This window comes from Brachyhypopomus gauderio, unplaced genomic scaffold (genome assembly GCF_052324685.1).
Source record: "Brachyhypopomus gauderio isolate BG-103 unplaced genomic scaffold, BGAUD_0.2 sc68, whole genome shotgun sequence".
Lineage (NCBI taxonomy): Eukaryota > Metazoa > Chordata > Actinopteri > Gymnotiformes > Hypopomidae > Brachyhypopomus > Brachyhypopomus gauderio.
The window spans coordinates 819,102-843,225 of NW_027506889.1; the positions used below are offsets into that span (position 1 = coordinate 819,102).

Genomic DNA, 24,124 nt, shown 5'->3' on the forward strand with positions numbered 1-24,124 from the left:
GAGCTGCACCCAGCAACACAGCCACAAATAACACCAACCTGTACACCAGTACAGAGCTGCAGGCGACTATGACCAGCTATCCTGAATAGCATCAAACCTGCTATGAAGCTGTAAATTATTATTAATACAGAAACTTTCAGAAGATTACTGTACTTTCCTACAATATTGCAACATTTTTTATAATGATAGTATTTTAAAAATGATTGCAATGGAATAATATAATAATATTAATATTAGCTACATTGTTATTAAAATGTGTAAAAATCCGTGAAATTTGAGTCATGACACTTTTCTGAAACTTGAGTTGTATTCATAGCTGTCCTTTCAAAGCATGAGTCAGTATTGCTACTTCCCCTGTAGAATATACATGTCTTATCACTGCAGCCATAAACCACATCCACCATTCTCTAAACCCCCCCCCCCCCCCCCCCCCCCGACACACACACACACACACACACACACACACAAAGAAAGGCATTTCATGGAATGACATTACCGACAGCTCTTCCATATTCTGTGAGACTATTGTTAATCTAGTACATAGGTTACAATACAGAAACCTACTACAAAACTAGGTGCTCCTTTGCAGGCCTTTTAAATTGTTTTATGTGGTAGCATTTTTGCACTGACACTTTTCCTTTATTCTATTTGCATGAAGTACATCTTTTCTTTTTTCATCCAGTCTACAGGCTGTTTACATTCTACTTTGCCTTTAGTTGTGCACATGTGCTTCACACAGGCCTTGTCCTAGACTGTGCAGGCCTGAGACTGCCTTGCTGATGGAAGTTAGGGAAAACCCAAAGAACGAAGTAACATCCAGACAGAGCCCAGATCAGATGATTAGCATGTGATTCCATTATGTATGAACACTCCTCTCTGTAAGATGTAAAGATATCTGTCATCACATATGGTTTATCTGTTTAAAGTACATAGCACACATGAATAATTCATTATTTCAGTGAGTTATGAACTGTCTTCTTTCACCCACAGGACCTGCAATAATCAGTATAGGAGCATCTATAGCTTAGGTGTACCACCAATGAACCTTTGTAACACACACCAGCACAAATGAACCTGTGTAACACACACCAGTACCAATACTCTGTTACATTTACGGCATTTGGCAGACGCCCTTATCCAGAGCGACTTACATTTTTATCTCATTTTTTATACAAGTGAGCAATTGAGGGTTAAGGGCCTTGCTCAGGGGCACCTCAGTCATGGCCTCAGGTCTGGGGATCGAACCTGCGACCCTCTGGTCACAAGACCAGTTCCCTAACCGCTAGGCCATGACTGCCCTATTAGACACAATAGCACCTTAGTAAACACACAATGCAGTATCAAACATACAAAACACACAAGCACTGAATGTGCATGAGACTCACACCAGCATTAAATCTATGAAACACACAAACAAGTAATGAACATATAACGTACAGCATTTACACAAGCCAACACAATACCTGTGTGCCAGCTTACAAGACTGTCTGTGCACAAGGATAAGTAAAAGGTAACAGCATGGAGGCTTACAGCAACAGACCAGCACAGTTCCACAACTTACACACCCAAATACCATCACAGATGACAGCCCATAAGCCTTTCTGCATCTTGTTGGGTTTCAGATGATTCATTTTGTAATCACTAAAAGCTCTTGTATTGTCTGAGCACTGAACAAATTTTGAATCGGCACTATGCCACAGACAGACACTGAAAGCAGGTTATGTTTATCTCTTAACAGTGCACATGGCCAAGGAAGCTTCAACATGTAGACAAATTATTCCATGACTTTAAATGAGCACATCATATGGTGGTGTGGACACTAATGATAAAATATTCACCATCTCAGAACGGAAGTAACACAAACAGTGGTCTTTTCTTATGAATCATAGTCGACCTTACAGTAACATCAATACTAAACAGAAGCTGTATTTTTTCATATTTCAGCTTCATGATTTCAGTCAACAGCTTACTAGCGTCTGAAATTGTTCTTACTGCGTGTTAATATTCACAACAACCGTTAAAATTCCATACAAAGGCTACAAAATAAATCTACACAGGATACAACGTGGTTATCACACTCTAAATTAGGCCAGAAATATTTTGTCCAACAAATTGTAAGTACATATTTTCTCAGCAGGTGAATCTGCAGCTGTCAAACAGGCGGCCTTGCTCGCAGTACCGCAAACACCCACACTGTCTACCTACAGTAAGTGAGGAAAACATAGCACACTCCTGACACACTTTATTCATATAAATGCTAATTTTTGAAAACTTTGTTGTTACCGCTGTTGTTGCCGTTGTTAAGACTAACGTGAGCAAGTGACGAGAAGGACACGTGGACGTCACTCTGGATTTTACAGCGTTGTATCAGAACGTCTAAACAGAAACAGAAAGCCCGAATTGCGCTCTGCAGTTGTTTCGCAGATGTACTTACAGACCAAATCTTGCCTACCACTTCCCCTTTAATGACAACATTTACCGACAGAAACGCACTGGCAACGTGATGGGGAATGCGAGTTATAAAGTCTATAGTCATTCCACTCCTTGCCGGTTGCATTTGTGTGCGCTTATTTGCCTGCGCAAGTGACAACGGTTATTCTTGTATTTCTCTACCAACACACTGTGGGAAAGGGGAAGCCAACAAGCACGAGGCTCCGTTTGCTCTTCCTTATGATCCCTTGGCCCTAAAAAAAAATAACCAAACTCCATACCCCCAATAAATCCCCATTACATTTTATCCAACAAATGACTCTTCTTAAAAGTTTCCATGTCTGCCATGGTGGTGGGAAACTGCAGCTTAATTTGAAAAGCTTTAACGTGAACGTAAAAGCAGTGGGTAACATTAAGGAAAAAAATAACATCACATTCAAGTTTCAAATAAACATGCACTTTCAGAAAGACGCAAACATCCACAGAAAAAAAAACCTCACACACGAGAAATGGAAGGGGATGGGTGGCAACAAAAACACAAAGTAAGCAAGAACTCTGATATTATTAAACAGGAAAAGGATACCACTAATTAAAGTCCACACATACAACCTCAAATCAACAACTGGAACAATAGATAGAACCAGTACATGCACAATAATCACTATCTGCCGAGAAGCGCTCGGCATCCTGGGAGTCCTCCTCGTGCTCTTCCCCGCTCTCGCGCGCTCCCGCTCTCCCGCCCGTGGCGACACCGCAAAACTCAATGTTGTACCATAAATTTTATCCGTACAAAGATGGGAGTTTTACATCACCGGTCTCAGTGTTATGACAAAGCCGCATCAGTTTAAAACATATATTTTCATTTTAGCCTCTTGAATATTAAAGTCACATTTTCTGTAATGGGCATACAAAATCTGTTTTTTAATAGTTGTGAATATTATAAATAACTTTTTTAATCGGTTTGCTATCTAATAACAATGTGATTTCAATACGGGATACTGCTTCATCTAATAAACATAAACGTGACTTCCTTCACGACTCCGCTCACTTTTTCGAAGTTGTTTCACCAGCAACCCTGACAACGTAGTCAAGTTCAATGTTTGAAAGGAAGTTTATAAAGACACACCTATTAGCTACGTTTGCCAATCAGAAGCCAGTAAGGTATCTGTCAGGCCAATGAACGATTATGGGGCTGAGTCACACGCACTGTTGCTAGGGTATAGCTTCCACTTTGTTACTATCACTGGCTAACCAATCACATGTCATTTCGCAATGTATCAACATTTCTCATGTGAACGCAACTCTCCAACAAATTTGATTGGACAATTCATTTACCTAAATCCCACCTTTTATATTCCTCTGTTGTCCGATTGGTTTGAAGAACCATCCGTCTAGTTGTAGGATTTAGTTTAGGCGCAGTTGATATGATTTTGGCTGGGAGTCCCCACGACTCAGAGAACATAGCTGTGCATATCGGGCGTCACCAACTTTAGTTTTTGTTTTATTTTCCGTCTTCTTTTACAGAAGCTGTAATATTTTGTACATACATTTTTTTATTTTATATTTTTGTAGAAATTCATCGGGATGGAACTAAATTCTCTTCTAATCCTCCTTGAGGCTGCAGAATACTTGGAAAGAAGAGACAGAGGTATTTAGTCTGCGTGATAAAATGGTGCTTATTTGGATAAACAAAAAACTAAAATACCGTTTCTTTTTTGAAGGGAAGTGCCCGGTTGTGTGCAGCGTTTTTATTGTAGAGCGTGCTCTGCAGGTATGATGTCACTTTAGAAGCTGACATTATTTTACTGAGCCGGCTGGGCTCTTCGTGCAAACGGGCATAGTTTAGTCAAAGCCACAAAAGGGTTCGCAAATGTAGATGACATAGCTCACATAGACTACTCCAAGTCCCGACACGGGTCACAGGAGAAAGCTATTCTTAACATTAAATAATTTACTTGTTTGTTAAACATCTTTAGTGTCTTTTTTGTGTGTTTATTTGCTGTAATTTGTCACCAGATAAGACAAAATCATTGACACTGTCCTATTAATTTTGCGAGACTGATGGATTTGGCTAGTCATACTGAATCACATGTTTTGCTGAAATACCTCTGCCTACATGAAACTTGACAGTAGTGTCAATTTCTGATAATCCTACAGAACATTCCTGTTCATGAGCTCATAAGCACATTATTAAATGTTGATTTTGTTTACTTTGTCAATAGAGGCAGAACATGGTTACGCTTCTGTTTTACCGTACAATAGCGACTTTTCCAGAAAGAAAACGAAAGCGACGCCAATTTCAAGAAAAACTCAGAACAATAGGTAAATATTGTGATTTTATTAAAGGTATAGCGATTGCTCTTCAGCCGATCTGTTCCTTCACTTCCATTCTCGCCATTTTTCTTGTTGGGCTTGGCTGTTTTGATCTCGTATAAACACTGCCACGCGTACAGCATCAACTTGCTTCCCACTTACTTCTCGCTCTTCGCTTCTGACACTAACCTTCGCAATGTAAATTCATGATTCTTCACTACGCTGGCTCGACTGTGCACTTGAGCATTTCTTAAATAGTCAGCAATTTTTTTTATATGTAAGAAAATTCGCAAACATATAGTCGTATGTCTTCGAATCCAATGCAGAAACGGACCGCTGTAAATAGGAGCAGTAGGCTAGCCCAACCCGGGGCACTCAATAGACCCAAGGCCTTGTTTTGCTGGAGTGGCCGATCCAAACGCTCCAAGACTAGAACAGAGCCTGACCTTAGTGTTAGGAGGCAGCACGAACCAACAAATCAGTCGCTGGATATTTGTTGGGAGAAAGCAAAGTTTGCATTGTAGTTTCATAACTGTTTAAAGCCATTTTTCAAGAATACAATGGGCAAGAGGTAAAACATGCAAACAAACTTAAGCAATTGTAGTGTGTCACCCTCGTTTTCTTCAAAGGTGTGATGAGCAATAGCATATTTATTTATTTTGTAACTTTCTTATGGGAAAAATATTTTTGTTTTGAGCAATAACTTAGTGTTAAATTAAACACAGATAAACATTTTCTTTGCATTTGTGTTGTGAAGGTGGTTAATGTAGATTTGGCTCTGTATAGGTGCTGTTAACAGGTAGAGCTGCCGAGCACCTGACTACCTCAGCTGCAGGTGGACCCCAGAAACCAGTTAACCCAAACATTACTCAAAAGTCTCACAAGAGTCGGCATTGCAGTGCTGCATTCAATTGTGAAATCAGAGTATTTCTTTAATTACCTCCTGAAGTATGAATCTGACCAGAAAACTTGATAAACAACCTGCCTCTCGGATTGGCTTTCCAGAGGCAAAGCATTCTCCCCTCGACTTTCTGCTCTCAAGCCAACTACTTCCCCTCCCCCACATCTGCACACAAATCACTAGAAGTTGAGGAAACAGTCAAGAAAACGTACCACGGGGACTGTAAAAATTTCTCTGTGCCAAAGCACCAACACAGATCCTTTTTCCCTTTGCTCTGCTGGGTTCTGAACTTCACAGGCTGTACAGGCATAGAGACTTTGTTTATTCTGAGCTAAGGGGCATTTTCTTTTGGGAGATTTATGTCCGTATATATATATGGCTCATGGTACAAATAATCATAAACCAAAATCTGTAAACTTGTGCTAATTGAACCAGCTTTAAAGCCATAAAGAGCATGTGAGTAGAGTTTCAGTCCTGACCTTAAAGACCAGTAGTAACACAGCTGTAACAAATACAGATTGTATCATTTGATGTAGGTTAGGCACCACTAACAAGTTATTTTATTATCTTTCTGTTGGGTACACAGTCCTATACAGTGTCCTGGGCTAAATCCAGTTTGCCACAGTGCCATTAATATGGCTAGGGTTAGATTTACCCATCCAAAACCATTTGCATTTGTCTGACATTATATAATAAGCCTGTGATGTCATGGCAGGGTGGAGCTTGTGTTCCTGTCTGTTTCCTGGTGCTTTCTTGTGCTGTCCCTAATTTGCACGGGCTTGAATAGGAGCTGTTCTGCTGTAGAGATGCAGCTCTTCCCCTGGATGCCTGAGTGAGCCCTGCCCATGCAAACAGCCAGCTTTGCAGCAGCAGAGCTTGTGCATCCATACGAATGTGGGTGTATCAGCAGTCGTGCATTACAAGTGTGACTAACCTGGCCCTTATGCACAGTGAGAATGGAACCTACGCATTGCCATTGCCAGAGGGCAGCACATTAGATGCCCATGGCTGCTGCCACAGCTAATGTATTTGTGTCTAGCTGCCTTTTCAAGATATTTGCATAGACCCTGGTCCCAGGATTTTATGAACAGTGTGTTTGTTTTGAGACGGATGTAATTTGCCCACCCTGTACTCACTCAGGCCTGAAATAACTACATGTGTTGCAGCATGCTGAAATGTCCCAGCAACGCTATGCATGTGTATGTGTGTGTGTGTGTGTGTGTGTGTGTGTGTGTGTGTGTGTGTGTGTGTGTGTGTGTGAGTGAGAGAGAGAGAGAGAGAGAGAGAGAGAGAGAGTGCACACACGCTTGTGTGAGTGTACATGTGTGTGAGAGAGTGCAAGCACAGGTGTGTGAGAGAGAGAGAGTGCATGTGTGTGTGTGAGTGAGTGAGAGAGAGAGAGAGAGAGAGAGAGTGTGTGTGTGTGTGTGTGTGTGTTGGTTGTTGTACTTTTATCTTTAAGAGGCAGAGCAACCTTCACCACTCTGTCATGCCAAAAAACACAGTCCCTTTTTGCTGGGATGTGTGTCTGCCTCTTAACAGAGAGCAGGGAGAACTCCATCACAGTCTCTGTTCAATCTTCCTAACTAAAGACAAAAGTACAACAACCAACACACACACACACATGTATGCACTCTCTCATACACACACACACGTGTATGCACTCTCTCACACACACACACACGTGTATGCACTCTCTCACATACACACACGTGTATGCACTCTCTCACACACACATGTGCATCACACGTGTGTGTGAGAGAGTGCATACACGTGTGTGTGTGTGTGTGTGTGTGTTGGTTGTTGTACTTTTATCTTTAGTTAGGAAGATTGAACAGAGACTATGATGGAGTTCTCCCTGCTCTCTGTTAAGAGGCAGACACAAAAAGAGACTGTGTTTTTTGGCATGACAGGGTGGTGAGGGGTACTCTGCCCACCCAGTGGGTGAGGGCACTGCCCAGAGACCTTCTCTCCTTCTCTCCTTGGTTATTTTTGTCATTTCTTTCTGTTCTCTTCCTACACAGCAGGATATGTTCTGACCTTATTGTGTATCTGTGCAGCCAACACCTGCAGTGCATTTTTTAGTAGCAGCCTCCACACGCCAGCCGGTTGGATAAGGTGCTCCTTAAAATTCATCAGGTTTTTGATGAAGGACAACAGATTTTTCTCAGCTATGTTTAAATGTGGGTTTCAGGCTCTGTGTGCAGACACACGATTCTTCTAGAGATGGAGTGTTACAACACTCCATCCACTTAGCACTGGGCCTGCACGTCTCGGCCAACGGTGCACGAGTGTGTGTGTGTGTGTGTGTGTGTGTGTGTGTGTGTGTGTGTGTGCGCGCGCGCGCTGCTGGTGCAGAAGGCCTGTGACAGCAAGTCTGCTAATGCTGCGAACACACACAGAGCCACCATGTGTAGCACAGTGTACAAGGACATAGCGAGACAGACCACTCCGAAGCCCGAAACAAGAGAACACATGCATCTTTCACCTCATTCGGGCTCATGTGTAACAGTGAACGTGCCACAAAAGACATATGGCGGCCAGTTCAGTTTAGTTTCGTTTTCAGCGGCTTTGCTCATCTTCATTTCATCTCTCTTCTAAGTTGTCGGAGCGTTGTGTTGAGCGCTCAGCCTAACGCTCTGTTGTGCCCTAACCTCTCTCTTCCCAGCAGAACGGTGACCTGCTGAATCGATTTGTTCCGCTCATCCCTGCCTCTGTTTATTTTCCAGATCTTCACACAATGAGCTGGAGAAACACAGGTAAGATGGCGGTCATATTCCACCCCTCTCCCCAGTGTTGCTAACCCTGATGCTGCGAGCTCGGGTTTGTCTGGGTCACTCTGAGATTGGACCTGCTGTGCATACACAGTCTGCTTTGCTATGTCTTTATCACTGCCTACTGGAACTTTCCCAGCTTTCACACTGCATCATATAAGGCAACTCTGCGTTTGCACGTACACGGAGCTACCTTCAGTAACAAGATTTCACAGTGAAAGTATACCTTTATTAGATTTTTTTTTCCATTTCATTTTGTTTGTTTTGCTTTGTATTGCAGGGAAGACCTTGCTATAGTTTCATTTTCCTGTACACACGAGCATACAGTAGAAGATGCTTCTACCTCTGTAGTTTCCTAACTGGCCCATGAGCACTAGCCATGTTCCCTTGAGCCTTATTGGTTACATTTAGACAGCCGTATGGAAGCAGATCTCAACGTATCACCTCAGTGCCTGTAATTGAGCTAATCGGGAAGTGCTGAAACAGTCTAATAGTAATAATTAATTTAATGCTGTGTGTGCAATATATTGTGTGTGTATGTGAAGGTGTGTCTGTATGAGTGCACATTTGCGTGTGTGTGAGCCACTCTTTCATCCTGGCTGTGAGCTTATGGTTTGTTGGCTTTAAGCCCGAGTGTGAGTATAAGACCTGCGGTGTTGTGGGGAGTGTGAGGAGGAGGAGTGTGGGTGTGGTTGTGGGTGTGTGCTCACATTTATATCCATGACACTCGTTCACTCCAGCTGTGAGCTCATGGTTTGGCCGGTCCATACCTGAGTGTCACGAAAAGACGTGTGGGTGTGTATGTGGATGTGGGTGTGGGTGTGGATGTGGGTGTGGGTGTGGATGGGGATGTGTGCATGGTGGGGGTAGGTAGGCATGTATAGACACATTCCTCAGAGTGGCAGCTGAGTAGAAACGCATGTCTGATCTGCTGAAAGGTCTTCACAGGTTTGTCAGCTGCAGTAAGACAAGAGGAAGCTGCAGATGTGTCTGAAACACTGGCCCATCAGCACCAGACCTGACCACACCAGACCTGACCACACCAGACCTGACCACGCCAGACCTGACCATGCCAGACCTGACTGGACCTGACCACACCAGACCTGACCGGACCTGAGCACACCAGACCTGACCTGACCTGAGCACACCAGACCTGAGCACACCAGACCTGACTACGCCGGACCTGACCACACCAGACCTGACCGGACCTGACCACGCCAGACCTGACCACACCAGACCTGACCGGACCTGACCACACCAGACCTGACCACGCCAGACCTCACCGGACCTGACCACGCCAGACCTGACCACGCCAGACCTGACCACACAAGACCTGACCCGTTTTTAGGATCAGACTCTTATGCAGTATGTGGTAATTTCCAATTGGTCTCAACAAAGAAACAACCTCTCATTATGTGTGAATTATCAGTGGATTTCTGGGAAAATAATAAAATTGAAGCATTCCAACTTCTGGTTAAATGTGTCACAGGAGTCTACATGGATTAATTGTGGTTATGTCACTCTGCCATGCTGAGTGAGCAGGTCCATACATCAACAGAATGACAACTTGAACCACACAGGCCTGAGAACACCAAGTTCAGTGATCTCACAACTGTCTAACAGGCTCAGTGATGTCACACCTGTCCACCAGACTCAGTGATCTCACACCTGTCTCTACCAGACTCAGTGATCTCTCACCTGTGTACCAGGGTGAATGCTTTCACATTTGTTCACCATGTTGAGTGCTCTCATACCTGAGTGCTCTCTTACCTGTCAAAATCTGGATCCAGGTGATTTCGTCTTTTAACACGGGAATACTGTATGTTTCAGCACAGCATTGCTTGCCAAGTTCACCATTTGAGCTAAGGCAGTACTGGTGGCATTCCCCAGAAAACCAGCATATATCAGCCACTCCAGCCAACCAGTTGTGTGACCACTATGAAACATCATAACTCTCTCTCTCTGTCTCTCTCTCTCTCTCTCTCTCTCTCTCTCTCTCTCTCTCTAATCTGAAATCTCAGTATCACTTTTTAGACAGACGGCTCTCCCACACACCCCAGACACTGCCTGCAAGGAGTGCTGCTTATTTTAGCTGTGACTCACTCTGCCAGTATAATCACTGGTTCAGGACTGCTGTGGAGAGATTCATTAGCCAAATCTGCTGATGGGGGAGGGGGTGCTGGCCCTTGGTGCGAGCTGTTTACTTCCTCTGTCTCATGTGTTTGTCAGGCTTTAGACTTGGCCAACATGTTAAGAGGCTATCTGAGAGGCTGTGTGTGTGTGTATGTGTGTGTTGCTTCTTTTCATAGACTTGTGTCAGAGCTTGTCTGACTGGGTGACACTACAGTCTGCAGGGATTATTTCCACTGGAAACGCTGTAAGGTCCAGCAGGGAATATTTCCATTGGAAACACTGTAAGGTCCTGCAGGGATTATTTCTATTGGAAACACTGTAAGGTCCAGCAGCGATTATTTCTATTGGAAACACTGTAAGGTCCAGCAGGGATTATTTCTAATGGAAACACTGTAAAGTCCAGCATTTAGCTTGCATCATATTTTCCTTCAATGTTGGTTTTGTACCATTTCTGCCCCAGTGCAGAAGCCCCCTCTATTCCCCAGCATAGGGTAACTGCCTTTTCCCTTTCCCCAAGCATGGGTTAACTGCCCCTCTTCTGCCTCCCAGCATGAGGTAATAGTCTGTCCCTGTGCATGGGATAACTACCTCAAACCCCCAGCATGGGGTAACACTCCTTTCTCTGTCCTCCAGCACGGGGCATCTATCCTTGGTAACTGGCCCTTGGAGCACAAATCATCAGTACCTTCCTCTGTTGTCCACTAACGTCTCTCTTTCAGTTTTTTCTCTCATTATTTTATCTATCTTTTTTGCAGAAGTTCTTCCATCTGATTCATTTTGTTGGTTTCCCTTTTCAGTGTTGCTCTTGAAACCTGTTCTTTCCTGTCCCACACCTGTTTACAGGAAGAGATGCCGTGACATTTAGTTGCTTTGCCCACAACTGGCAAAGGATTAGTAAGGTTGTTTATAGCTCTGTAGACATTGTTGTCTGTTCCACAGCAAAAAGTTTCCTCTCTCATTTCAAGTAACACAACGAAAGAAAGAGAAGAGATGTTTATCAAAAAACAGCAGGGCGTTAAAATTAGCACTCCAACCCGCTGTCTTCTTTGATAGGTTACCTTGTGCCTGTTATTGATATAAATGTCATCCAGTCTCAAAGCCTTGTTGGGTTTCTGCCATCGCATGCTAATAAACACCCACCAAAGCCCTCTGTCTGTCTGCCTGCCTGTCTGCCTGTCTCTCTCTTTCTCACATACTCTCGGGGGGGGGTTCTAGTCTAATCTAACTTAATCCAGTCTTAAAGTGAGCTGATTGGGTAGCCTCAGACTCCTGTCTGTCCTGGGTATCTCCCAGGGGCGAGAGGGCAGAGAGCAGGCCCGTCTTCCCTCTCAGACCTCGTCTGCTCTTCTCCACCTTTATATGGTGCTAAGAAGGACAGTCCTGCTGAATCAGCAAGAACTGTAGCAGATGAGGAGGGTAGAGTGGTGTGCAATGGAGAGGGGGGCACCCCCCTCTCCCTCTCTTCTAGCCTCCCTCTCCCTCCTCTTTTCTCACTCTGCTTACTTTTGGAGCCATGTTGAAGAGAGGTGAGATGGTGTGAGGTGGGGTGGGGTGAGTCCTTGGCTCACTCTGAAACACTCCTGCATTCAACAGGAAGACATCTGATACAAAGCAAACAGACTCGGAAAGACCTATTTATCCTTTCAGCTCGATGCAGGGAAGTAGCATCCTTTGCCAAACCTGGTTTAATATGGCAGTCTCTAACTTCAGACCTTCCCATTTAAAACAAAGTTGCGATGTTGGCTGTGATATGAAGCAAGGACAGAGGTGTTCTCTGAAACAGGACCTTTTCCCTTCCCACAGAGACACGCTCCTTCCTGTGCTGTCACACTGCTGTACTTACCGTCAGAGTAATAAGTGACTCATTTTTGTTGAGTAACTGGTGACGTGCCATAACTGGCGTACTCACACCACACACTCTACGTACGTGTCCGTGTCCGTGTGTGTGTGTGTGTGTGTGTGTGTGTGTGTGTGTGTGTGTGTGTGTGTGTGTGTGTGTGTGTGTGTGTGTGTGTGTGCGTGTGTGTGCCTGTGTGCCAGTCAGTGAACCTACTGCAAGACTTCATGTCCTGTCAGGACAAACAGTCACAAGGGGTAGTGTTGAGTGGATCAGGCCCGGATGGACAAAGGGTGAGAAAATGATACAGGGAGACAGTCAAGAAGGGACAGGGGAAAATGGCATTAGCAAATGCAAGAGGGGGAGAAGGTGTGAGTGGTTGTAAGTTCGTAAGGTCTTAGGGTCGTATGGGTATGTATATTAATTGGTCAGATTGTAGAGTTCATTGGGTTGTACAGCTGTAGATTTGGGGGACTGCAGCAACATCTGACCCATAAGCTCTGAGAGAATTCAGGTCATACACTCATTCTCTGGAATGCAGTTGTGTAAGAGCAATAAAGTTGGGGGGCATTGGTGATACAGGAATAATACCCTGGTGTGGCCGTGATTTCCCGTGACCCAACGAAGCTACGGCACATAGTGTCAGCGTTGTGTACTACACTGGTTTGGTCTGTTGCGTGCTTATATGCTTGGGTTCACCCAGTGGCTGTGCTTGTGCAGGGTTCTGTAGATAAGGCTTCAGCTGAGAGAGCCCATTGTAAGGGGCGGGTTACTGTCAGCATTGCAAGTACAGGCAGTTCAGAGGCAGAACAAGGCACACAGGGGAAAGCTCAAGTTACAGAGTCCCAGTGGGTTGGTTAGTTCATGTTAATCATTCACAGAGTTATGTGTTCAGACCTGGCCTATTGCAGAACACTTCTCTGCCGTGTTTTTCTGAACTCGAGGGGCCTTGGCTCTTCAGGAACGGGGTCCCCCCACAGGTGGTTTCATTTAGCTCAGTCTGGCATGATTGATAACGCTTTGAGGGACGGAGACGAAGCTGTAAGACGAAGCACCAGCTTTGAGCTCTGGTCTGAAAGTGGGCCGTGCATGTTTCACTGCCATGCAAACGCGCATGTCGGCCGCGTGAGCAGTGCCAGCATCTCTCCTCCATCTCTCCTGACATTTCACTCTCTAACCTCAAATGTGCAGGTCAAGACTCAGAGGTCTGACTCGGGGGTTAGGGTCTGACTCTGGGGTCTGACTCTGGGGTCAGACTTAGGTTTATGCCTTAAAGATTTTTTAACAAAAATGTTTCTCTGCCAGACATCTGACCAAAGCAAAACATGGATAGTCAGGGGACTATGCTGATCTGCGCTGACTGTATTTGGACGTTGCTTAGACGTCTGTCCATTGCAGTGCTTTGGTTAATACTGAATAGTGTCCACTGTGTGGACGGCGAGCCATGTAAGACAGGCTCTTGTTCTTGCTGTCAGGCCTGGGGTCTGTACGTTGCAAAGGACAGCAGATTGTTTCAGTGGGTGTGGCACCTCCACTGACTGCAAAACAAATAGCTAGTAAACAGACAAGTGGTATTTTATCTAGTAACCCTCTCCCCGCTCCCCACCTCAAGATGACTCTCTTTGCCTTCTGTTTTCTTTTCAAGATTAGATCAGTCATTGTTATTCACAGGGTCAGATAGTAAGCAGTAATGTGAGGTTATGTGGTTTACACTGTAGTACAGTAGAGGTTATGTATTTTACACTGTAGTACAGTAGAGGTTGTGAGTTTTACAATGTGGTACAATATATTGTATGTGTTTTACAATGTAGTACAGTAGAGGTTATGTGGTTTACACTGTAGCACAGTCATGAATGGTGGAACAAGACTAGCTCATTAGCCCAATGTGCGGTCCGATCAGCGACTCTGAGACACATGTTTCCTGGTGTGCTCACTCAGCCCATGTAGCACTTGTTTTTCCAACTCTCAATGCTTCTTTCTTAAAGGAACAGGAACCGTTCAACCAAAATTGTAATTTTGATAACAATTAGTGAAGTAGTTCCAGTTTATTAATATTCACATTGTATTGTGCTGATTGGTGTCTGTTGCATGCTTTATTAGATGTTATACAGAGATGGAACTGCTGCTTCCCAGTCTAGCCACCAGCCTTCCCAGTCTATCCACCAGTCTGTTGACCAGATGTGGGACAAATGTCTGCATGAATGCAGAACGCTGCAATCCTAAACCGAATAATAAACACAGGACCTTTCTGTGGAAGTCTGTGTTGTAGATTGGAATATTTCAGTCTGGTGCATTCACTGTTCTGAGCCTCTTTCTGCTGTCTTTGGGTGAAGAGGACAAGTTCACTTCCAAGAGCACGATGACCTGTATCTGTGACCCTGCTTTCAAATGGCCCAGGTCATGTTCAGGCTGCTCCCCTGGGGCTTCATTCCACTGAGCAGGACACTGAATTACAGGCGTTTGTGCACGTTGCCCATTCAGGGACGTTCCTTAAGCTGCACTTCCTTAAGCCAGAAGCCAAAACAACAACAACCCCGTGAGGGGCGGTCTCGTTCTCCCAGCTCAGCTCCACATCTAACCCAGTTACCCTGGCGAGAAAACATCTCAGCGGTGTTTGGGTTTGACCTTTGACCCAGATGGAACGAGCTGGCGCAAAGCCAGCGAGCACTAAACGCTCCTTCTTCCACGCGCAGCCCTGAGGAATGCTCACCGCCACGGCAACCTCGTTAAACAGCGCAGTGACTGACGGCCGTAGGAGGGCCCCTCCGTGAGGGAGGGAGGGTGGGAGGCAGCGACCGTGCGTGCATGCATATGTATCGCAGCCGTTCTCTGCTGGAATCAGAGCCCAGCAGCACATGAGTTTGGAGAAGGTTCGTCGCCATGACCCAGCAGGACACAGCCCGACATCATGAGTGTCTTATTGCATTCAGCCATGGGAACGCCAGGCTTTGGGGGAGGGGGGAGGGGGGAGGGGGGACTGGTTGTCTGCCTATGATTGTTTGAGGTGGGGCTGCAGAGGACGTTCATCAGAATGCTTGATCTCGTTTTGCTTGTTCTGGATGGTCTTTGCCATTAGTGCCTCGGTGTGCTTGTGCCATTCAGATGCAGTGAGCAGATGGCTGTTCACTCTGACATCTAATGCATTCTGTTTTTCTAATACTTATTATGTAGCCTATATCTTGCACATAGCAACATTTGAGACCTCAGAAAAATGGACTTTGAATAGTTTTTTTTTTTATCCAACAGCAAATGCATTTTTATGTTAAACGATATGTAGGCTAACCAAGTAAGCGATATGTAGGCTAACCAGGTAAGTGATATGTAGGCTAACCAGGTAAGCCAGTTTTATGGAGCAGCAGGAGCTGCTTAAGTACTTTTCCCTACATATCCATGTACACAGTCCTGTACGCCAACCCCACAGCGCTACCTTCTGCACCACACCCTCCCTAACTGTTATACCTGCAGAACACACACTGCTGTTTCTCAGGAGTTTGTTAACCCGAAAAGCCATATTTCCATGTCTAAGGTCTAAGAAAACTTCCTGCTAAAGTCTCTTATTATTACAGCAACACAACCTAACAGGAAATGGGCAGAGAAGCTGTGAGCTATGTGTGCATGTGTGTTAGGGCGGGGAGTATGTGTGTGTGTGTGTGTGTGTGTGTGTGTGTGTGTGTGTGTGTGTGTGTGTGTGTGTGTGTGTGTGTGTGTGTGTGCGTGCGTGCGCGCGTGCGTGTGGTGTGAGTGTGCGTGTGCATGCACGCGTGTGTGTGTGTGTGTGTGTGCGTAGCCATGTGCCATGGGCTCAGGGGTTTGGGGAGCTTATAAACATGTCGTGAGTGGCTCCTGCTTGGGGAATAACAAACAGGCGTGAGGGTTCTGCTGAAGATGAAAACAGCCTACATTATCATGCAGAGTTCGCATGACAACGCAGACCACAAGAACAACAAGACCCCAGCGATCATGCAATCCACATCACCAACCAGATAGAGAGGGTGGGGGTAGAGAGAGAGACAGGGAGAAAAAGAGAGCCAGAAAGAAAGAGAAGAAGGGGGAGAGCAACAGAGAGAGAGAGCAGGAGGGAAACAAAAAGATAGGGAAAGAGATGGAGAAATAGAGTATGAGAGCGATAAAGAGAGATGGATAAACTTATACAGAGGCAAGGACCCCAAGATAACTGCTGTAAGAGGTTTTCTAGAGATCATTGAGGCGACTCAAGTTTCCTATAAAAATCCTACAGCATACAGTGTGCAGAAGGTAAAATAATTAGTACTGGAGCACATTAACAATAACTATTATGTACTAACACAGGGGTGGCCAACCCGCGGCTCGCGAGCCGCATGCGGCTCTTTGCCTGGTTTCATGCGGCTCCCCAGCTGGTCCGTGGGCTCACCTGCACAAACGGGGCGACACACTGCTACATTTTCGTGGTGCGCGGTTAGTTTACAAGCCTAGCGAGCCGCTAATACTTTTAAAACCGGCGTAGTGGAAAACACGCATTTGACTGTCTTCACAGTTAATAATTTACACTCGCCCATGTACGATGTGGCTCTTTGCCGTAACACAGTAAGAAAAGTGGCTCTTGGTCTATGACGGGTTGGCCACCCCTGTACTAACATGAACAAATGGGTACTAATAGACACCAATGCCCACTCTAATGGGCACTAGCCCATTCTAACGGGCACTAGCCCACTCTTATTAGGCACTAGCCCACTCTTATTGGGCACTAGCCCACTCTTAATGGGCACTAGCCCACTCTTATTAGGCACTAGCCCACTCTATCGGGCACTAGCCCACTCTTATTGGGCACTAGCCCACTCTTAATGGGCACTAGCCCACTCTTATTAGGCACTAGCCCACTCTATCGGGCACTAGCCCACTCTATCAGGCACTAGCCCACTCTTATTGGGCACTAGCCCACTCTATCGACTACAGACTACAACAGGGGTGGGCAATTAATTTTTACAAGGGGCCACATGAGAAACCTGAATTGTGTCAGAGGGCCACACAAACGAAAATGACGTCATTACGGTGGCCCCGCCCACCTCGCACGAACTTCCGCAAACGGTGGCGTTTATACTTGCCGCGTCACATTCTGTGTAGTGTTCTCCGAAACGATGTGTGTTAGTATAAAGAAACACCCCTCAAAAACAATGGAAGGAACATTTACCTGACCAATTTTAATGTTGCTTTTTGTTTCAGATTTGAAAAGTGCTGGAATTTAGGCTAAATACTTGAAAATGTTTGAAGTTGTAACTACTTCGTTTCACAACAAATAGCCATCTGAATGAACAGTTTTCTTGTATTACATTAACAAATACGAGCCTCTTGTAATTCCAGGATGAAACATGAGAGACTTTAAACGTGAAGAACGTGAAGACTTTAAACAACCATTAAATAATGTGATAAAAAAGCGAATTATTTTGAATAATTTCGAGTACATGTATAAATATTTAACTTAATTAAGTTTAACGTGCTGGGAAATATTGAAATGGACCTTGAAAGTGACGTACCCTGCTTTAATGAACCCTGCAAACATGACTGTCCATCGCGCTGAAGCGCGGCGCGCGCGAAGTTACAAAATTCGAGAGGTGCACGACCTCGCGAATCAACAGTGCGCGAGGCCCTCGCGCACGGGCAGAGCCACCAAGATTACGTCATTTTCGCTGCGCGGACCCCCGCGCTGCTCGCACCGCGTCAAGTATAAACCAGGCTTAAACCTAGCTTTAAAGCACTTCTACGGCACTTTCAAGGTCCATTTCAATATTTCCCAGCTGACTCAGGTTCTCTCTAAGCTCGGTTTCTGGAACGGAAAACCCTGAGTTTTCGTTAGCTCGAGTTTACTTACCCGGTTTCATCACTGAATCCGCTTTCTGGAATACCCCCCTGTTCAGTCAGCTATTTGTTGTGAATCGAAATACAGTTACAATTTCAAGCATTTTCAAGTAGTTTAGCCAACATTCCAGCACTTTTCAAACCTGGAACACAATTCACAATTATAATTTGTCACGTAAATGTTCCGCCGTTCGCGGAGGTTCGTGCGCGGGCTACGTTCACTCGCGAAAGTATAAATTTTGCCTTAACTTTGCCTTAACTTGTCGATCACCTACAGTGTTTCTTGCACAGCTCACACACACGCACATACATCCACACGGAATTAACAAAAACGTAGCGCTTTCAAAATAAAAGTGTCACAGTTGTATTGCACGCACGACATAGATATTTGTTAAATTTATGATTGGCCTCTCGCGGGCCGGACAGGGACGCACAACGGGCCGGGTGTGGCCCGCGGGCCGTGGTTTGCCCAGGTCTGGGCTACAATGTAGTGCCCACTCTTATTGGGCACTAGCCCACTCTTATTAGGCACTAGCCCACTCTTAATGGGCACTAGCCCACTCTATCGGGCACTAGCCCACTCTTATTAGGCACTACATCACAGATACTAATAGACACCAAAGGGCAGTAAGAAACACTAACGAACCGAGTCGTGTGCTCCACACAGCTTATTCATCACCACTGACATGTTGCCACAGGAAATTCATAAACAAAATGTTTCCTTTAATTTTTAATACAAATGTCTTTGTAATGTGTTTTGTAAAAACACATTTTGGTAATGAGATGATTATTAGTGATAATAGCTTACACATTATTAGAAATAGCTATGGGGATATTAAACATGTTTTTACCAAGACCATTTTTATGCAATATGTTCTATTCATACTTAGCAGGGAGCTATCGAGCACAGCCATTTCAGTTTTGGTGAGTTTATTCAGCCTGACAGTTGTGAAGGCACTCTGGAATATTTCAGCTCCAGTATGTTGGTGCACAGGAATGAAGGATTCGTGGCCAGTGGAATGTGCTTCAGAATCTGCTACAGGAAGTGTGAGAAGCTCCGCCCCCTGCAATGTTGTAGCGCCCCCCCCCCCCCCCCCCCCCCCCCTTGCCCCCACCTTCTCCTCATTCGTTGCTGGCAGACAGGTTGGCCTCTGTCTGAGTGTTAGAGCAGTGCAGGTGGGAGTGGGTCTGACCACACTACACAAACACCACTCAGATGATGGGTGAATACAGGTGGGAGAGCAGGCCAAAGTTTGGGGTGTGTCTGGTTATTTTCTGGGGTGGTGTGTGTATTTTTTGGGCTGACAGCATGTTCAAATTCCTGAGTGTCAGCTTATGGCTACAGCTGCATACAGCTGAACACCCTGCATACAGTGGGCTCTTTCTAAAGCCATGACATCATAGACCACTCTCATCACAGACCGCTCACATCACAGACCACTCCCATCACAGACTGCTCACATCACAGACCACTCCCATCACAGACCGCTCACATCACAGACCACTCCTATCACAGACCGCTTACATCACAGACCACTCACATCACAGACTGCTCTCATCACAGACCACACTCATCACAGACAGCTCTCGTCACAGACTGCTCTCATCATAGACCGCTCACGTCACAGACTGCTCACATCACTGCCATGTTACCACTTCATACACAGACAGCACGAGGGTTATACAGTATGTGTGGAAACCAAAGGCAGAGGAGTACAGGGGTGTGTGAAACACGACCATCTACACACACAGATATAAAACTACCTTGATGTAGTGCAGGCTACTGTAATAATCCCAAGAATGGTCTCCTATAACTTTTTCCTGCAAACAGTTGTTTGTGTGTGTGTGTGTGTGTGTGTGTGTGTGTGTGTGTGTGTGTGTGTGTGTGTGTGTGTGTGTGTGTGTGTGTGTGTGTGTGTCCTCAGAACCAGGTGTGACTGGTTCAGCTACTGTTATGTGGGGTGGGGGAAGGGCAGGGGCCTGGCCTGGCTAAAGAGACATGACTTCATGAGACATTACACTGTGTTGGGTTAATCTTAGTGTTGTTTAAAGACATTACACTGTGTTGGGTTAGCCTAATCTTACTGAAGTTCACAAGACATTACACTGTGTTGGGTTAACCCTAGTGTGGCCAGTGGAGTGTATTAGGTCAACCCTGCAATACTTCACAAGACAATTTACTGTCCTAACATGACACTGGCAATTTTGAAAATGTAACATTCCCCTCAGATTGCTTCTCTACATCACAACAATGGTCTGTTTTACTTGCAGAGACACGGTATGTTGTTGGATACGTTGAGTATGTTGTAGGGATAATGTTGACAATATGTTGGGTATGTTGTCGCAAGGATAGTGTTGAGCATATTATCACAGGGATATTGTTGACGTTATGTTGGCTATGTCATCATAGTGTTGACTTCATGTAGGCTGTGTTGACATTGTGAGAGTTGGCTGAATGTTGGGTATGTTCTTTTTAAAGTCCAAGCATTCTTAATCTTAGTGGTGTGGGGTCACAGTGTTTCATGAGATGTGGTGTGGGGTCATGGTGTTTGGTGAGATGTGGTGTGGAGTCACATTTTGGTACATGAGCTGTGTGTCAGGTGATCTGGCAGAGAGGACAAGCCCAATTTGTGCAATCAGTGCAGTTCCCAGTACTGCGGTTTTTCAAAGCCTTCTATCTATTCACATGATCCTGTGATCTTGATTGACTGTGCAGAGAGTCTGTACTGTGTGCTCCTGTACTGCTGAAGAAACATGTGCTGCACCAGTGAAGGACCCTTGCATTGCATGTACAGAAACACACACTTACGCAACTACTGAGTTTGTGTGTAAAAACCTTCAAACCGTCCCAGGGTGTGACAAATCGCTCAGAGCCAAGCACCTGAGAGCACTCATGTTACTGCCTTTCATAGGTGTGTGTGCAAGTATGTGTGAGTCTGTGCACGTGTGTACATGTGTACGTTTTTGCATGTGTGCGCACGTGTGTGTGTGTGCACGTGTGTGCGTGACAGAGACCAGCTAAATGCTAATCTCTCAAGCATAAAGTCTTCTCTCTCTTGCTAATGTAGCTTTAGCCCACTACAAGCTCCAGAAGCACGTCCACAATCAAAAACAAAAAACAAAAACACTGCTATTTTTCATGTATGTGCGTGTGGTGCTCTCATTCTCAACTCTGTGTGATGTCTCCACTACAGACGTGCTAAGCTGCGGCTCTACCTGGAGCAGCTGAAGCAGCTTGTGCCTTTGGGGCCAGAGAGTAGCCGCCACACCACACTCAGCCTGCTCAAACGGGCCAAGATGCACATCAAGGTACGGAGCCCCACCCTCCCACATCATAGCACGCCATGTGCTGCTAGAACGCGGATTGGCCACAACAGGAAGTTGGGTTCCTGACCAGGGCAGAGGTTCAGCAGTTCCTCAAAACACGTTATCACTCCAAGTCTGTGTGATTGTTGGGAGCTGGAACTGTGGATTATTCAAGTTTCAGGGAATTTGACTTCTAGTGGGAGTGAATTAGGCAAAACGCTCTGTCAGCATCCTGCAAAGTTCTCACAGCTGGAAATCAGGGCTGACTAATGCATATAAAACACTGAATAAGTACTGAATCCTCTCTTAACCTAACTGGCACACAGTCTTTTCATATCCCCGTGAACCACACCACCCATGCTTGATTAAATTATTTTATACGACTTGACTATGAATATGCTATGTATATTGACAGAACATTATTTGCAAGGCCTGTTAAAGATAACTCAAAAACTCAATAACTCAAACTTAGATTATTTATTATCATAATGTTTCAAAACATTTTTGTTGTTGATCAATTCAAGCCTATAAAATAAGAAGTTGTGAAAATGCCCTGCTACAATGTACCACCATGCACGGAACAAGATGGCAACAATACTTCTGGAAACTCAACAATAATGTAGTGACACAATAATGTAGTGACACAATAATGTTGTGACACAACATTGTGCAATGGTCACTTTGTTAGCTTCACCTGAACAGTGCAGTAAAGCATACTTTTGATAAACAAAAAAAATGTTGAAATTTTCCTTAAAGTGTTGCATGTTGCTTCTGTAGGATCTTGACCATAGCTGAACTAGTGATCTACAGACACAATGCAAAGTGTCGAAAGCTTGCGTTTGAGAGCCCGAGCTGTACTAATGTGGCTTTAAATAGGTCATGAGATCGTATTCACGTAACTGTATGTGGGCTGCAGATCTGTGGGGTAGTGTATGTCTTTACTGCAGTAGGTTATCAGGTGAATCCCTGGTTAGGGTGATGAGTCTCCAAATCTAGTCAGGCTCCAACCCCTGAGAGGCTCCGCTTCTTCTGTTCAGGCCACTTCAGACTGAAGTGGAGGGAGTTTACTGTTATGCAGGAAGTAGCTCATGACTGTTCTCATTTACCGGAGGCAGGTCTTAGCTGCAGACTCTAACCACTAACTAATCCACAGCCAGGTGCAGAATGTCAGAAAAGACAGAAAGATAGCAAGTGTGTGTTGGTCACATAAGAACCTGATCAGTTACCCCACTGAGCTAATGAGACAGTGATTGCTGATTTTTTTGCTGATGTCAAATGCTCTGACATTTAGGAGAACCACAACCTGAATGAATGTGAAAGTCTTGGACGAATGCATGTCCTAGACTCACAACAGTGAATGACATTGCAAAATGTACGTCTAAGAGACTGCCCCACCGTGAGCGGTGACCATCCACAGGACTCTTATTCTGCAGGGTGGTGAGGGTGTGCTGCCTCATTTTGAATGTGCCATAGGGAGAAATTCCTCCCTCCCTCCCCACACTTACCCAAGCGTCACCTCCCACGACACACCTACCACGTCGTGCTGCTGATATCCTACGTGCATCCCCCGTGTGGCTTGCAGTGACATTTGTGGTCTGACCGTGTGCACGTCGGTGTGTGTGTCTCCCTGCAGAAGCTGGAGGAGCAGGACAGGAAGGCTCTGAACGTGAAGGAACAGCTGCAGAGAGAGCATCGCTACCTCAAACGGCGTCTGGAGCAGCTGTCGGTGCAGGGCTTGGAGCGCATTCGCACCGACAGCCTGGGCTCCACCCTCTCCACCGACTCCGAGCAGGGTACAGCAGCCTCCACCTACCTCCGCCTAGCAGTACACCATCCACACGCTCACACACACTTCCTGTACTTCCTGCTCATAAACATCTAAGTAGGGTCAGTAGAGTGATAATTACAACATACGCAGGTGAATGTGGATGCCTTGGTCCATCTAGCCGCACATCTCCACCTCACCACCTGTCACTGTGAGACTCCTCCAGTAGCCTACACTCTTTCATGTACTTGGTTCGTATGTGCAAGTCTGTACAGCGCCCCCTACAGGCCAGAGCACTTGCTTAGTTTCTGCCAGCACTCTGCTGTTAGGGTTCTGGCTGTTTACTAATGCACAGTGTAGTAAACATCATCTGTTGTTTGCCATGACAGGATTAGCTACGTTTGCACAAACACAGGTGTGTTTGTCCAGGGTTCCTGTCCTAATCCACCAACACAACACGGCCTCTTCACACGTTGAAAACTGGCAAAAAATTTTCACTGTAGCTTTTCCTGACTGATTTGACTGCTGAAGGCTTAAACATGATCCTGACTTCTGTGTGTGTGTGTGTGTGTGTGTGTGTGTGTGTGTGTGTGTGTGTGTGTGTGCAAATGCACAGAGGTTGACGTGGATATAGAGGGGATGGAGTTCACACCGTGTGAAGGGGACAGCATGTGCAGCGTGAGTGATACTGAAGATCCCTACGGCCTGCAGGGCAGCTCCAGTGACGGCAGTCGTTACTCACATTCCCACAGACTGCAGCCACACATCTGTTAGGTCCTGCCAAACCAGCGAGACCGCACCTCCTGCCCACCGTCCAACCCATCCCCCCCGTA

General features: G+C 45.4%; 1 protein-coding gene across 1 annotated transcript; it reads left to right on the top strand.

Annotated features, from left to right (window-relative positions):
* The first annotated feature begins 3,846 nt into the window (after positions 1 to 3,846).
* mxd4 (MAX dimerization protein 4) lies at positions 3,847 to 24,124 on the top strand. The gene is made up of 6 exons (XM_076989477.1): positions 3,847 to 4,078; positions 4,653 to 4,752; positions 8,374 to 8,403; positions 21,415 to 21,529; positions 23,160 to 23,319; positions 23,908 to 24,124. The coding sequence occupies exons 1-6, from the start codon at positions 4,015 to 4,017 to the stop codon at positions 24,063 to 24,065; spliced, it is 627 nt and encodes a 208-aa protein (XP_076845592.1). The 5' UTR covers positions 3,847 to 4,014; the 3' UTR covers positions 24,066 to 24,124.

Excerpts from the sequence above, each read along its gene's own strand:
- mxd4 (XM_076989477.1), top strand. The coding sequence starts at position 4,015 with ATGGAACTAAATTCTCTTCTAATCCTCCTTGAGGCTGCAGAATACTTG. Across the intron at positions 4,079-4,652 it reads CTTGGAAAGAAGAGACAGAG|AGGCAGAACATGGTTACGCT; the intron begins GTATTTAGTCTG and ends CTTTGTCAATAG. Across the intron at positions 8,404-21,414 it reads AATGAGCTGGAGAAACACAG|ACGTGCTAAGCTGCGGCTCT; the intron begins GTAAGATGGCGG and ends TCTCCACTACAG.